At 44.7% G+C, this 16,017-nt stretch overlaps 1 protein-coding gene across 1 annotated transcript in view; it reads right to left on the bottom strand.

The window, feature by feature from the left end:
* Nucleotides 1-16,017, bottom strand: part of LOC137334837 (A disintegrin and metalloproteinase with thrombospondin motifs 20-like) — a 423,984-nt gene that overhangs the window by 196,850 nt on the left and 211,117 nt on the right. The window contains exons 12-14 of the mRNA XM_067999860.1: nt 3,599-3,744; nt 983-1,164; nt 758-894 (exon numbers count right to left, since the gene is read on the bottom strand). Coding sequence (XP_067855961.1) covers nt 758-894; nt 983-1,164; nt 3,599-3,744 — 465 coding nt within the window. The remainder of the gene's footprint in view (nt 1-757; nt 895-982; nt 1,165-3,598; nt 3,745-16,017) is intronic.

Genomic DNA, 16,017 nt, shown 5'->3' with positions numbered 1-16,017 from the left:
AGCTTGTCAAAGAACATCACGGCCACTTATTATTGATGGTGCTCAGCACAATTTCAGGCAAACGGTGATGCCAACACCAGCCACTAGTGAGGCCACATATTCAGCATTTGGCAGGCCACTGCTGGCCCACAGTGAAAAGCCATTAAATGAAACCATGTGGTATCAGTGGAGGTCAGCACACTGCAAAATATAGAACCTGAAGATTGTTAATGCAGGGACAAGTACACATGTCATAATCGTACATTTCAGGAGAGTTTCCCATGCATGGGTCACACTCCCAGACTGAGTTTATCTCACCCCCATGTTGCGTTTAGCACAGCTCGTGCTGGGAATGTGCAGACTTTGCGGGGGTTGGATTTCGGGCAAGGGTCTGCACCTTTTGGTGGGGGGAGGGAGGAGGTGGGCATCCAGCACCTGAGGAACATCAGCCTTCGAGGCTCAACAGCCAAGGAGGTAGGCTGGGCGTAGACACAAGGTCAGGACCATCCAAGAAAATGTTTTCTTCCTTACAGTGGACCTCTCGCATCAGCGCCCACTGTTAGTGCTGCGTGAGTGGAGCACTGATCAGATGCTACAAGAAGCATTGTAGGCCTCAAGCCTCTGTGCCAAAAGTGTGAGTCCTTGCAGTATCAACCCTCTTGTGCAGTTCTCTTCCAATGGTGTTTGCTCTACTATGGCCCAACTCCCACTCAATCCCAAATAAGGAGAAGAGGTTAAATGCATTAGGATTCCAGTAACGTGCAATTTCTCGACTTACCCTGCACAAGCCTTGCACACAGATATCATTTGTATCTGGCCCACAAGGAGTACCATCAGTGACCCGGTCTTTGAGCTGATAATATGCTGTTGTCCCAGCTACACGGCAGAAAAGTTTACACCGATCCTTCATCAGAACTGCGACGACAGAACACACACATTTATACCGACTTCAAAGGTCACAACATTCTGGCACATTGCACTGCAAACACTTTGGAACACTTACTGCCGCTATACTTTGGAAGCCAGCGTACGTTTGGCGGCAAACCGTTGATGTTAAAATGCTTCCCATCAAACTCCGAGCACTGCTCTTCCCTGAAATCCTTTCTTCCCTTTGGACATGGCTCAGTGTTACAGGATCGGAATTTCATTCTGCGACCCACACAATACTTCCCACCATTTCTGGGCCTGTTTGGAAAAAAAACAACAATTTACGAATGAAGTAAACAGGTCAGCAAGACTTAAATAGGTGGACAGTAAACAAAGTGTCAAACCTATGGAAATAAAAACTACCGTCTCACATGTATAATACTAAAATGACAAAGTGACAACACCAAGAATTGGTTTTCCTCAGCTACAAAAACATAAAATCATTATTTTTCCCAGCTGGAAACTGACAAGTGTTATGTCATCATTGGTCATAACATTTTCTCCATCTTCCCACTTTATTAAACAATGCTTATCCTGCAAAATTAACTTCCTACAAATATTATTTTGCCGTGCTGTTATAGAAAACTAGCTATACCTGAAGGTCAACGTCAGCTGACATTCTCGCAGAAGGAGGCTTTAATTTACCTGAAAACCGTTGGACGCAGTCACCCACCATCAGCATTGCCACTGGATGAGGTCACCCGTCAGCAGCCTTTGTAACTGGATGTCGAGGACAGGTCTAATTGGGAGGATGTGATCATCTCTGAGCGGCAACATGATATCAAGGCCGTGAGCTCACTGTTTGCTACGGTGTTAGTCTGGTCAGATCCCGTTCGTTAAAGACAATCGTAAAAGAGATTGCTTCTACATCAAAGGAAATGACATCCTTACAATCCAGGGTTTTTCTTGTGATCTTCAATCATCTATTTGCCAAGCTTCCTTATATGGCAAGATTCCCCACTGGTAGCACATTGGCTGCACTGTGGTGGGTTTGATTACTGTATCGTCAGTATCTATCTGCTCTTTCTGCTTCTATCTATTATCTTATCTGTAAAACTCTAGACAGACTATTCTTGTCTGGAAGATTGCTTGCCAGAAAATTGGATGGTCAACGGGAGCTGAGCTTGGGGCAGGTTTCTGTCAGTTGTGTGACACCACAGGCCAGGTGGGCAAGTGTTATGGTAGACAATCACTGGTTGACAATCATTGTTTGGCAATCACTGGGACATATCCATGACTTTCAACAGATCTTAAGAAAAAACCGTGGGGTCGAAAAATTCTGCCTCTGTGCTCCTAGAATACAAGAGGATTGTTTGTCGTGAAATCGCACACTCCCATCCCGTGATTTTCCGACCATTAATTTTAAGAGATGGAAAGTCAAGAGCTGGGTTAGGAGAGTATCAAGATGTGCGCTCCCAGACTGTGTGGGGAGTGGAAGAGTAGAACTTCTATCCCTTTTTAACAGCAGTCTTTTAAGGCTTTGGAAAACTGAAACCAAAAATTCAAAAATTAAAATCCACACTGAAAGGTGTTTGAGCAGCAGTTGTGTTGCCCGTGAATTAAATAAATCAAAATTTCAACTGCAAAGCAACTAAAATTTTGCTAAATTTCTACACATCTGCAAAAGAAACAGAACTGTAATATTTTAAAGAATAAACATCAATTAAAACAAAAAAGGAGGTAAACAGACCGCTGCAAACGATGATGACAGGAGAAAAACAGGCGACTGTCCAACTGATCAAAATGGTCTCACGTGGCCTGGAACTCCACAAGGGAGATTGCCCCTTTGTATTTCTTCCCATTGCATGAGCGAGTATTTATTTTTGTGTATGGAGGTTGAACAAGGAAGAACTATCATTTCTCCATGAAATAGTTTGTTAACTTTGCCATTTATTTTAGGGGTGATCTGATAGAGGTCTTTAAGATTATGAAAGGATTTGATCGGATAGATGTAGAGACGATGTTTCCACTTGCGGGGGAGACCAGAACTAGGAGCCATAAATATTAAATAGTCACTAATAAATCCAATTGGGAATTCAGGAGAAACTTCTTTACCCAGAGAGTGGTTAGAATGTGGAACTCGCTACCACAAGGAGTAGTTGGGGCGATTAGCATAGATGCATTTAAGGGGAAGCTAGATAAACACATGAGGGAGAAAATAGAAGGATATGCTGATGGGTTAGATGAAGTAGAGGGGGAAGAGGCTCATGTGGAGCATAAATACCAGCATGGACCTGTTGGGCCGAATGGCCCGTTTCTGTGTAATTTATTTGAGAAGAGAACAGTTAAATGACATGCAATTTCCTTCCTTGAATAACGAGCAATAAAGACACCGTTCTCCCCTCCCAGCAGCCTTATTTTAGGGCGTTAAATGTACAGCCCTTCTAGTGTTTAATAATGTCTTGGGAAGATACGAAAAGAGTGGCTTTTGAGGTGCTTCTCTATTGCACCAGCGCACCGGGTTTCCGAAACCGTGGCCTTCTGCAGGCGGCAGCAAACCAAATGTACAATCGGTGACCTGGAAGATTCGCTAAAATAACCACAGGTCTTCCTCTCGGCCTGCCTTGGGAGATTCCCGTCAGTTTTACATTTGACTCACAGCTGGTTGTGCGAGACCCGCGTGGTTGAGGAACCCAAAACGGAAGAACGCACCTTTAAACAGTCTGGCCCGCGAGGAGTATCAGACACTTACTCTGGCTTGTTACAGTCTCTTACTGCATTTCTGATCCCTCCGCCGCATGTTCTTGAGCACGCTCCATACGGTCCCCAGGGACCCCATTCTCCATCCACTGGCCTCGTTGCCATCTCTTTATTCACACAAAGTCCGTGTCGACAGTGCTGCATCACACGAAACAAAAGCTGTGCTTTAACCGATATATAGCAGCTGGGAAAACACTGAATTTCATGCAATATAGATGTTGGAAATATACTATTTTTAAGAACAGCAACTCACACAAAATAACAATGGGATATAGCCATTAGCCTCAGCCAGGGATCCTGCTCCTGATCCCTATCTGTGACTCCTACTGGAAGGTCCGTGCACGTGGGCAGGGTCAGACTTGGTTGTGATTCGAACGGGAGGGCCTTCTTATAGTTAGAATGTGACAGCATAGATTTACCAACCTTCCAAGGCGTGATTTTGAAATCCAAAAATATAAGTGTTACTGCAACTATAATTGTGAAAAGACTTAAGACCGTCTGATGCACAATATGTTTAGAGTTAAGATTGGGCCAGATTTTGCTGCCGTTATTAATGTACAAATCAGACAGCAACTTGTAGCGAGGAAGATATAACCCGTGAATTGCGAATCGCCACAAGTTGCTGGATGATTTGCCCGCTCCTCCATTAGCTTCATGAAAACAGCATGAACAACCTCCCCGTGAGTTTCATGAAGTTTCTGCATTTGCACAATGTTTGCCCATTAAACTCGCACAGAAAGTTAAGTCTAGTAATTAACAGAGTAAGTACTCTTTTAATGACGTGATAATTGTTAATGACTGCCAATCAAACTCTCTTACCCAGAAAGTGAACAATTATAGTTGTGGAGTCTCATTCCTTCAGATAGTGAATTGTTGTTGGAGATTTTAAAAATGTCAAATTTAAAATTTTACAATTTTTTTTCCATTCTGTCTCTTTTTCTCTCTCTCTTAATCCAATCTTTCTTTCCCTCTCTTCATTTCTTTCTGTACTTGATTTGACATTGAATCCACCCATTCTAAATAACCCTCCTTCTCAGTCCTTATTGCTCAATCCTTAAATCTCATTGTTTAAAGAGATGCCCTGTTTGTCCTGTCATTCACCAAGATCCCTGATGCCCTGATGCCCTCGCTGCACCATTATCAGTTCGCACTTCCAGCAATTCTGTGGGCAAAAAATTTTAAACCTAAATGTGCACGAACAAGTCTAACCAATGAGGCGTGCCACGAGGTGCCCTGCTCCAGCAAAATCTGGCCCATAATTTGATGATACTCTCATTTTCTGGTGACCCGCAACCACAGATAAACACCAAAGATGTAATTTGCTCGACTGCATAAAAATCAAATCTTCATATGTCACTGAAATGGGCAACTTTCCTCCAGTCTGGGGTATGTGCAAGGAAACAAGCACTGTCCACTTTCACCAGCCCAGCTGTGTTTCACCTCATGAAGATTATAGTTGCTCTTTGTTTGGGTTTTTAGTAACTATTTCTCCTATACACACACACACACACACACACACACACACACACAAAAGTGACCATTGACTAGTCTCTACATAGCAGCCTTCAGCTGGATGTATGGAGGGGACCTGGATAACAGCCCATTCCAAAAACATTGTCAATTCCGTTGTGCAATCAGTTAACAGGAGGATGCTTTTAAAAGGCAGAAAGAGGCAATATACTCGGTTTCTCCTGTCTTGTAAGTTAGGATTTTCTGTCCTTCATCCAGCCACTAGTTGATGAGGTTTTCTCCTAGGCAGCTGATCAGCAGGTACCTTGGAAACTCAAACATATAACCAGTTAACTGGGTGTCAGGCGCTTTCCCCACCTGAGCGGTCAGACAGGATTGCCTTTATGAGTAAATTAATCCATCCTGTGATCCAGGTGAAAGCCATGCTCAATGGGAGCACAAGTCAGGGATAGGGCCACAGCACTACAGCCCCAATCCTCCAACCTGTGGGAGGAGTGGGATCGGTGAACTTAGTCTTTAACCTTTAGCAGAATTCAGAGTTTTTTGTGTTTGTTCACAATCACATCACACAGTCACTGCATTTAAATAAATACACAGAAAGACTCCACGTTGACTTGTCCTAGAGAGATTCAGTTCTGCTGAACTAGAGGGTTATCAGCAATATACAATGACATTGCACTTACCAATATTTTACAGGTAAGTATGAGTGGGATAAGTGGGAGGGACGGGATAAGGACACCGGGAAGCGTCACAGAGCGGAGTGTGAGTGGGGAATGCTCGGCCCAGTGTCATAAAGTCAGAGAATCGCTGCTTGCAGGACAAGATAACCTGATTATTTGACCCACACCCAGGAATGTCTTGCATACAATTCTGTAGCAACTGCATGTGGCAAATCTTCCAGTGTGGTAAATAGTGTAACCAGGGCGATGTCTTCACCCAGGGATTGGTCACATTGCAGAAATGCTTCCACTGGAAACAGATCCCCAATATAATTGGGTATAACATATAAAACCAGCTGAATGTGCTGCAGATAGCATTATCTACATCACAAAACATCAGGATTGAGGAGATGCACCTCTGCCAGCTGGTTTAACTGTCTCAATAAACAATAGTGACTGACAGTGGAGATAGGTTATCTCCCAGTGAATACAACATACATAAACAAACTGATAAGTTTCCTGATTTGCATTCCTTTCTATCAAGCCTCATAGGAATGTGACTATAATTTATGAGCCTTACAAGGCTTGTACTTTGCAAATTGTCCGATGCTGAGGTAATAGATTTTTTTGTGTAATGATGTTTATCAGGAACCAAACTAGTTTTTTGTCACTCGAGAGTTCAGGTTTTACTGTAACTTGCCTTTAACATCGCAAAGACAGTAATAGGGAATGATCAACACACAGCAATTGGAGCGCTTTGTCTCCTGCCCTACAAAGATTGATTAAATTTGGGTGACGTAGCCAATCCTAATAAAAAGGTGTGAGATTTTGATTTGTAACTCAAAAAAAATATTCTGTGATGAAAATCAAACTGAACCACAGAAGACAAGCAATGATCATGTCACTGAGGTACATGAGGGTCTTGGAACGTTTTACTACTTTAAAGGCTCACATAAGTTATTGTTGTTACTCAATAGGCCTCCGATGCTTTGTGCGCTGGAGTGGAAGGACGTGTCTATGCACTCACAAGGCCCCACACAGGTTTCCCACGTCCACTGTACATTCAGGATAGGCACCAACTGCAGATCCAGGCCTTTTGCCAAAGGGAGCAGGGGAAGAAATACTGAATGCTGCATCATCCAGGCTGCTCTCATGCAGCTGTTAGCAGCTGGTTACAGACTACCACTGACAGATACCTAGCAGCCTGCTGCCCCTCTTGGCAGTGCTATGATACACGGCCTGGGGAGTAAGTACAAAATAACTTGCAATTTAAAAACAAAAATACATTAGGAACAATTACAGAAGTTTAAGATTTACAACCTAGATAGAAAGCCATTAAAGGCAGACTGCAGTGCAGGATATAAAATATTAAATGGTACAGTTGACGTAAACCTAGAGAATTACTTCAAAGTAAACCAAGGGCACATTAAAAGAAATTGATGAAAAGTAACTTAAATAGATGTAAAGAAGAACTTAATTACTCAAAGAGTGGTAAAGATTTGGAATAGATCATTGGGGTTATTCAAAGGGAATTAGATGCGGTTTTGGGAGAGTTTCTCAGTCCAGCCTTTATGTTTCTATGTTCTTATCACAGTCAAACCTTATCCTACAGTTTCGTTGCAACATAGAATTTGTTCCAACTTTATTTTGCTGCTGCACAGACATCCCTCAAAGCACACCCTTCCTTCTGATACACAAAACATTCAGCTCTCAAGGACTGTGCTCTAATGAAAGTCGAGCACACGTATACAAACATATAAAACTCACATCCTGTATACACCATAACTTTTGTTTTCGAGTGCAATACAGCGGTTAATCAGTCAGGATAATATTACTAAATATACACAGTTAGCCCACATTTGCAGAGAGTTGTGAAAGAAAGGAATGCTTTGCACAGAGTCCACTGCTTCTTTTAAGAAAAGAATAGATAAATATTTGAAGTAGAAGATACAGGACAATGGGGAGAGATCAGGACAGTGGGATTAATTTTGGACTGCTTTAGCAAAGAGTCAGTACGATCACAATAGGGCAGATGTCTCCTTCTGTCTTATGGATTATCATCATGAACATATAGAATACCGTGTACAGCGGAAATTTGGTGACCCACCAGAATGGAGGGAAGTACCTGCTGAGTGTTCAGATGTTGGGGAGAGAGAGATAGAGATATACTAATCAGCTACTGGGAACAGATAGAGGAGCTGAGAGAGAACGGAGGAAGAGAGTGAAGGGGGGGAAAGAGATGTAAAAATGTGCTGAAATTTGTTGTAATTTTTTTAACAGATGACATTTACTCTAAATTGATTCAAAATATCCTTGTATTAACTGCATATCGAAATAATTTACTATTGAAGCATTTACATAATTTTCTGAATTTTTGTCGTCAATTTTTTCGTGAGTTTTGTCCCTGAAAAATAGCCCTGATTTTAACCTGGGGCGGGAGTGCGACATGTGGAGGACAGAATGGGGGGAGAAGTGCCCACGACAGTGCCAATGTGAGGCCCGGCACTGACTCCCAAAGTCCAGAGGCTGGCGGGTGGGAGTGGGAAATGGCGCGGCTTCAGGGCGCCGACAAGAAACCAAGGAAACGACTCGGTGGCGCCCCAGGTTTCCTTGTGGGGCCAGGGGGAGCACTGAAAATGAAAATGAAAACAATTCACTTTCCTGGGCCTCTTCTCATCCTGATCCTGCTTGCTGCCTGCTTTTGCTGGCGGTTCCAGGGCTGGGCATTTCACAGCTTAAATTGCGCCAGGGTTCAAATTACGTCATCGGACCCCAGCATTTAAATACTCATAAGGCCTCCGTCTGCCACGGACAGCCTCGATGCTTCCCTAAACCCGGTAGTTAAAATCGCGGGGGCACGAATGCCGCGGGAAAGCAGTGGGTAGCGCCTGGCCGCCATTTTAAACATCTGCCCAGTGTTAAAATCTGGGCTAACGTAAGGGCTTCAGGTACTTTCGGGGGACAATAACGGATGTACAGCTGAGAGAGTTACCAATCAGGATGACTGGTAATTGGGACTGAGGACACCAGATGCAGCATCAACTCCCAAGCAGTCACATTTTTTCACCTATATCTCCCATGTTCCACTACATGCACGATTGCACCATGATATTTACTCCTAACAGTGCTGTGGTAAAACTTGGAAATCCCGGAGGAGGAACTGAACTCACAGCCGCCTGTTTTGCGCCTGAGAAATGGGCGGCAAGCAGTTGGAAATCAGGGAGGGGGCATCTCGGCTGCCCCCTTGCCGCCCAAAATTAAATATTCATGCGGGCCTGCAAATGGGTGAGCAGCCCGTCCCACCTGGAACAGGCGTGACACTGCTTAAATATGCAAATTGGGGACTGACCGGTTCTGGGACCCCGACTGCAATATTCAGGTACAAATAGGCGAAGCATGCGCATGCTCAGCCTAGTTATAGCCGGCAGTGAACGGGTTAACCAGCGGTCCTTGAAGGAAGGCCGCTCAAAAAACGGCCCAGCAAATTTTGAGTTTTTATTTCTGTTTGCCAAGAAGAAGCATGAACGTTCCTCCTGGGACCACAAAAAAACTCCGGGCTAACTGCCGGGTTCGAGGCCCCTCCCCCCCCATGTTCCCCTCCCCCCACTCACCCCCATTCCCCCCCGCCCCCATATCCCCTCCCCACATCAGGATGGCCTCCCTCTCCAAATCTTAGACCCGACCAGCCAGCTGGTTCAGCACAGGAACCTGCCGATTTGCCGGCCTCCCACAATCAGCGAGCTACAGCAGGGCACCCATTCGGTGCCCTTTGCTCATCGGCGGCATTAGAATGAGGCCCAAGCTGCACTGTAAGGCAGGGCATGTGCCAGTGATCAGTGTGAAAGGATTCAGAGGAGGATATGATAGGTCCAGCTGCTTTCTACTGGTTATTCGCACTGCCTCCAATTCACATTCTTTCAAAAGCACTTCATTCGACACTCAATCCAGTTCATTTTACCCCTTTGAGACATCTTTGCCCCATGCAACTGAATAAATGCAAAGGTCCAGATAGTCAATGTTCTTTTGTGGGTGATATTAATGTAGTACTTTATACTGTGTTCTCATCGTGCCGATATATTCAGCTGAATAGTTGTCAGCCAAGTAACAATGGTTTCCCTTAGCACCCTCATTTTGCACAGAAAAAGCTGCTGTGAAGTCAGGAAGATCACAGACGCAACAGGAAATAATGGAAACAAACAGTGAACACATTAAACAAGGTGTCAGCCATGGCACTCTCGCCCGAGTCAGGAGGTTGTGGGTTCAAGTCCCACTTCAGAAACTTGAGCACATAATCTAGGTTGAAATTCCAATGTAGTACTGAGGGAGTGCTACACTGTCGAAGGTGCCATCTTTCAGATGAGAGGTTATACTGATGCTCCGTCTGCCCTTTCAGGTAGCCATAATAGATCCCATGGTACTATTTCAAAGAAGAGCCAGCCAATATTTATTCCTCAACCAACACTTTGAACAGATAATCAGGTCATTTATTTGATTGTTGTTGTTGGGAGCTTGCTGTGCACAAATTGGTTGCCATGTTTCCTACATTACAACAGTGACTATACTTTAAACGTGCTTCATTGGCTGTAAATCGCTTTGGGACGTCCTGAGCTCATGAAAGGTGCCTTATAAATGCTAGTCTTTCTTTCTTCTTTCTATAATCTAATGGCTTTAACAGATTTGGAAGTTGTTTGCTCATCTGGGTTTTAACACCAAGATTCTTGATAGGTTAAAGCTCACAACTAACACTCTTTTTGCCATTTATTGATCTTATTCTACAGGTCGGTTTTCTCAAAACCTAAAAACCAGTCTCTCCTTATAGAGACGAAGCTTTGTAACATTGGGATACTCTTCCAAACGTTACACGGGGTGCAGATTCAGCTTTGCTTTCAAAGGATGCAAACTGGCACCATTTGGAGAATTTCAAAAATAAAAACACGACAGATTAGTTTGTTCAACATTAGCATGTGTGGTACTCATGATAACAAAGCAATTCAAGAGCTTTCACAAAGAATGACCAAGAATGCTCTTCACCTTATGGCATGTAAACACAAGTTTAGATTTCAAACGGTTTTGCCAATTTACAGGCATTTTTCCAGAGAGGGGGGGGCGGGGGCAGGAGGTAATAATCTACTTTTTGAAGTGAAGGTTGGTAGTGTTGTGAACCTTTTCCATTCTGCTCTGCATCAATATCAAGCTCTCCCTGCCCAGGTCAAGTGTAGGACCAGTTTCACACCATTCAGTTTCCTCTGGACCATCCCAACAAGAGGCCAATGACACTAAACACAAAAGCACCACAAGTACAGGTTGCACACAGGTCAGAACTTTCTATCTATCCCAAACACGGGAGTAGGGTTACATGCAGCTCAGAGCTTTCCCTAGACCGCCCCAATAAGTTGTCAGTGACCCAAACGCACAGGTTACACAGAGGTCAAAGCTTCCTCCAGTCAGCCCCATCTATCAACAATCCCAAATTCAGAGTACAAACACTGGCTTCACACACAGGCCACAGATCTGGGCTGTTCCAATGACCTAAAATGTAGAATATCTAAGAATTTCCATTACTGCTAACCATTGTAGCATTAATCATGATCGTTGGAGAGTAAGTGCTTTTGAATCTAAGTTCAAAGACTTCCTCATGTGCAGCAGAAAACCAGCCTGCGAGTTTGCCGTCCAGCAGTTCTCAAAGCACAAGATGTGCCCACACACTCAACAGCATTACAAATCACTGACAATGGAGGGGGGGAGGAGGTGGAACCCCTTTCCAGCTGTTGCTGAAGGTCTCTGTCCACACTCATGAATTGGATCTCATCCCAAAATTTCCACCCACTGACATTGTTATACATCCTGCACTGATAAACATTGATTTCACTCGTTAGGAATGATGAAATGCTTAGAAAAAGTTCCTCTGGGTTGAAAAGTTCATGGAAAATTATAGTTAATGTTGTGTTGAAGGTTTGCATTTATGTTAAGCAACCTTTAGGTTCTACCTCTTCAGTCTGTGCTGAATTCAATCCCGGGTCTCAGAGTTCAAACTACAGTGCTTTAATCAAAATAAACACCCAGTTCCATGGCGGTAAGTACTTGTGTTGCTTTCATAATACAGAACCACTTCCAATAGAAGTAAATGGCAGCGGGTTGTTTACACTACAAGGCTGTTACTGATGGCATGCTTACAACTGGAGGCAACTATGTAATAGAAAGGGGACATTAAAAGAGTATGGAAAATCCCTAAGCTACCAACTACAGGCTATCATAGGGCAAGACAAACATCTCACGGGTTTGATTTATGCTGTATAAACAAAATCATGCACTTCACGATAAAGAGTCTTCAGTTTTTGATATAGCTCAACTAAAAATTCAGCGACCATATCAAAGTAGCATACGATATTAAAGAAACAGAGGTGACTACGTGTGACATTTTCACAATCAAGCCAATTCAGCATGGACAAGAGGTTTGGCTGGGCCATGCCAGCCAGTTCAAATATGAGGAAGTTGCCACCTCTCCTTCAATACTAAGACCTCAGAAACAGTAATTTGGTGATGGCTTCACCTTTAGTCTTCAATTCAACAACTCCCTTAAATATTAACAATGCAATAGAACAAGCTCATTGTTTTCCTTATATTTAGGATAGTGTCATGTACAATTTTTAAAGTAAAAAACCGAGGTGAAGAGCCAAGGTCTATAATGCGAGACACCACTATGGTGGAAAAAACTCAAACAGAATTTGAAGTAGTCAGTAAGTACAGCTGACCCAAGAAATTGGTGAGGTTGGGACAATGGGTGAACGTCCTGCCCTGGGGCTCCTCTGGCAGGAAGAGAAAAACCTAAGCTTGTGCCTTTGAAAAATCCAAAGAAATTAGATTTCCATTGTCCCACTTGAAGGGCATAAGGTGAGAACAAGATGTAACGATCCAGCCATTGTGTCACGAGAGCAATCTGTGCAGTGAGGGTGTGCGGTGTGAAGGAAGTTGATGAATGTAAGGTGCAGTCATAAGCAAAAAAATTTTGATTGGCGAAGGTCGTTGTTATGAAGAAGGACTGAGTAAAAAAAGGCCCTGGGGAACGCCTGATATACTTGGAAAAGAGTCAGGGGATAAGCCATCATCAACACCACAGGTACGGCGACTGAGAGAGGAAACTAGATAGCATGAACATGACATTGGTGAGAGAACACAAAGTGACTTCATCTTCCGGTGCTGTTTGTGAGTAATTGATGTTGAGCATAACTGAGGAACACTCTGCTCCGCCAGCCCCTTCAGTGCCCGATCTTCCTGTTGGGGCTCATTATAATAAAGCAGGAGTCCTCTTGGGCGCAGAACAACCCAGAGGAAGTTCGGCCACTGCCTGGGCCTTAAAGGCAGCAGCAACCTTAAAGGGCCAGGGACAATGAACGTCCCAAGACAAAATCTTCAAATTGATAGTTTATGAAACCTTCTGAGGAAGATCAGTAAGTTTTTTAATCCATTTATGCCCGCCAGAAGCTGTAAGTTGCCTGCTGGTGGTCTTCATCTTTATTTAAAGGTGTCGTTACCCAGGATACTAGCAAGGCCCTAAGCAGGAGTCCGGTCCCCCTGCAGTCTGCCTTGGAGAGAGCTGGTAAGAGGGCAGCCAAGCGGTAGATGGAGGAAAGGGGAAGACAAGTGTGGGTATGAAGAATGAGGGTGTTGGAATAGGAGGAGGCGCTGGTTTGACTGTGAGGCTTCTCTTTTTATTCAAGGTGGGATGGAGTAGGTGTACGGTCAAGGATGGGAGAGAGGGAAATTGTGAAACAGTTGAGGAGAGGACCAGGTGAATGACTTCAGCATCTGTTAAGGGAGCTTGTGGCTGTTTTCCTTTCCCTGCCTCCAAAAAAGGCATATTGCAAAAGCAGATGGGAGCTGTACAGTACTGAACTTGGCCTCCAAGACTACTTGGTAACAAGCAGTGAAGCAGTAAAACCAACTTTTTATTCAAAAAGCCAACAATAATGACTTTTCTTGACAATATCAGCCTGTCCCTCAAAACAGATAGCGCCTAAACAATAGCTCAGAAAGCAGTAGTGCCAGATTTTATGGGGCAATTTGTCCCTGATCTGCACCCAGCACAATTAGACCAAGATTAATTGATTGTTGGCGGGTAGGAAATGTCTAGTCACGATGCTCCAGGCACCACGAGGGTGGGGCAGGCTCGATGGACCGGCTGGTCTTTTCCTGCCTGCCCGTCATTTTCGTATGTTCGGAAATCTGTGAGAAGATTCCACTAACATCCATTATTATGTAATTTACATTGCTGCATCCTCTTCAGGTATAGTCAGGTGCAGATATTAGAAAAGTGATAGTGGAAGTTGTGTGCAGTACCAGTCAGGAGCAGAAAGAGAGCAAAGATTAACGGCCACTTTTCCTCTGCATTCCACCAGTTTTTTGGGCATTATTTGAAAGCAGTGCAGAGGAAAATCGGCCCTCTTAAGACACATACAGAACTGCATGGTACGAGATTCCCTCACAGGCTTTGGAGATGTCCAAGGCAATGACAAATGAATTACCAGGGTACTGGAGTGAGCCTTTGGTTTAATGGTAGCTTTCCCACCTTTCAAGTCAGAAGGTGCAGGGTTCAAACCCCACTCCCAACAGTCCTGGCAAGCTCTGGCTCTGAATTCTGGGTTGATATCCAGCAGGGATATTTGAGCCCATGGGTGTGGGTGGACCCCTCTCATTGTATGGGTTGTGGGTGCCCATAAAACCCTCCCACTGAATAGGACTAACCACCCTATCAGCTGGTATAAAGATCGCCATGGGATGACAGTTTATGTTGCGGCCTGTCAGACTGTTAATCAGCCTGCAAATCCTTCCACTACCTTTTTTTTTATTCATTCATGGGATGTGGGCATCGCTGGCAAGGCCGGCATTTATTGCCCATCCCTAATTGCCCTCGAGAAGGTGGTGGTGAGCCGCCTTCTTGAACCGCTGCAGTCCGTGTGGTGACGGTTCTCCCACAGTGCTGTTAGGAAGGGAGTTCCAGGATTTTGACCCAGCGACGATGAAGGAACGGCGATATATTTCCAAGTCGGGATGGTGTGTGACTTGGAGGGGAACGTGCAGGTGGTGTTGTTCCCATGTGCCTGCTGCCCTTGTCCTTCCAGGTGGTAGAGGTCGCGGGTTTGGGAGGTGCTGTCGAAGAAGCCTTGGCGATTCTCCAAGGGAAGAGTGTGAAGAAACAAAAAAACAGTAACAACCAGGGTGCTCCATCGAACTGCTTTTCGAAGCAGTTCTCTGATATTGGCTGCCTGCCCTGCTGCAGTGGACTCCTCCCTGTGAGGGCGGTTCCTATAGCAGGCGGATTCACTTCAAAACAACTGCAGAATTATAAACAACGATTATCTGGGGAATCTCCATACAGGTCAGCAATAGCAAAAGCACTTTTCTTGCTTGTATGGATGCACATTGGAGCACTTCAGCTGTTTCGTGTACCAAGCCCAAACACATGGCCCCCTCCACCTCTGACAGCACGCTGCTTTGGGTTTATGTTGCTGCAGCTCACACTGGCGTGAAGGGAGTGGAAGGGAATTCCCTTTGGTGGGACGAGTGCATTTTGTTTATGGTCACGGGTGACTTTGGAGGTGCTGTCAGCTGCAAACTGAAAATATAAATGCACCATACAACAGACAGGGGGCACGGCACGGCCCGGAAATGCTGACTTAAGCCATCCCTGAGGTCAACAAAACAAAAAGTAAGGTTTCTCAAACAGTAAAAAACCTTCCCGTGATCCACCCGAATCCACAGTCGTCACTATCATTCCTCTCCTCCTCCTTTGCCTTCTCTCTCTCTCTCTCTCTCTCGACCTACCTTTGGGCCGCTGCCGGCGAGGCAAGCAGCCCGACGTTCGGCACTAGCAATGGGCAGGTTGCCTGCGAAGGTGCGACAGGCGCCGGCAGCTCGTCCATAAAATGTTAATAGGGCCCAAAGCCCAATTTCGGGCCGGCCTTGGGCCTCTCAGTTGGGGCGCGTGCTGCCTGCGCAGCCTGGAGTCTGGGTGCTTGTAGACAAATTTCTATCTTGTTAATTTTTTCTTTTAATTCCCTGAAAGGAAAATAGGCCAATCATTATAAGCTAATCAATGCCTTCTGAGATCAAGTACCTTTGCCAGTTGACCTATCGGGCCTATGGAAGGCCCAGTACACTAGGTCCCACTGGGCCGACAGAGTGTAATATGAGCCGAATTCCCAGAGGTAGACCCCGAACTCCCCTTGACATGTCCCAAAGTTGTCGACGGATTGAGGGAGGGCAGAAGATTTGCCCAACCTCC

The sequence above is a fragment of the Heptranchias perlo genome, chromosome 18, assembly GCF_035084215.1.
Source record: "Heptranchias perlo isolate sHepPer1 chromosome 18, sHepPer1.hap1, whole genome shotgun sequence".
NCBI lineage: Eukaryota > Metazoa > Chordata > Chondrichthyes > Hexanchiformes > Hexanchidae > Heptranchias > Heptranchias perlo.
Note: the sequence above shows the minus strand (reverse complement) of the source record. Positions and strands in the feature narration are given on the sequence as shown.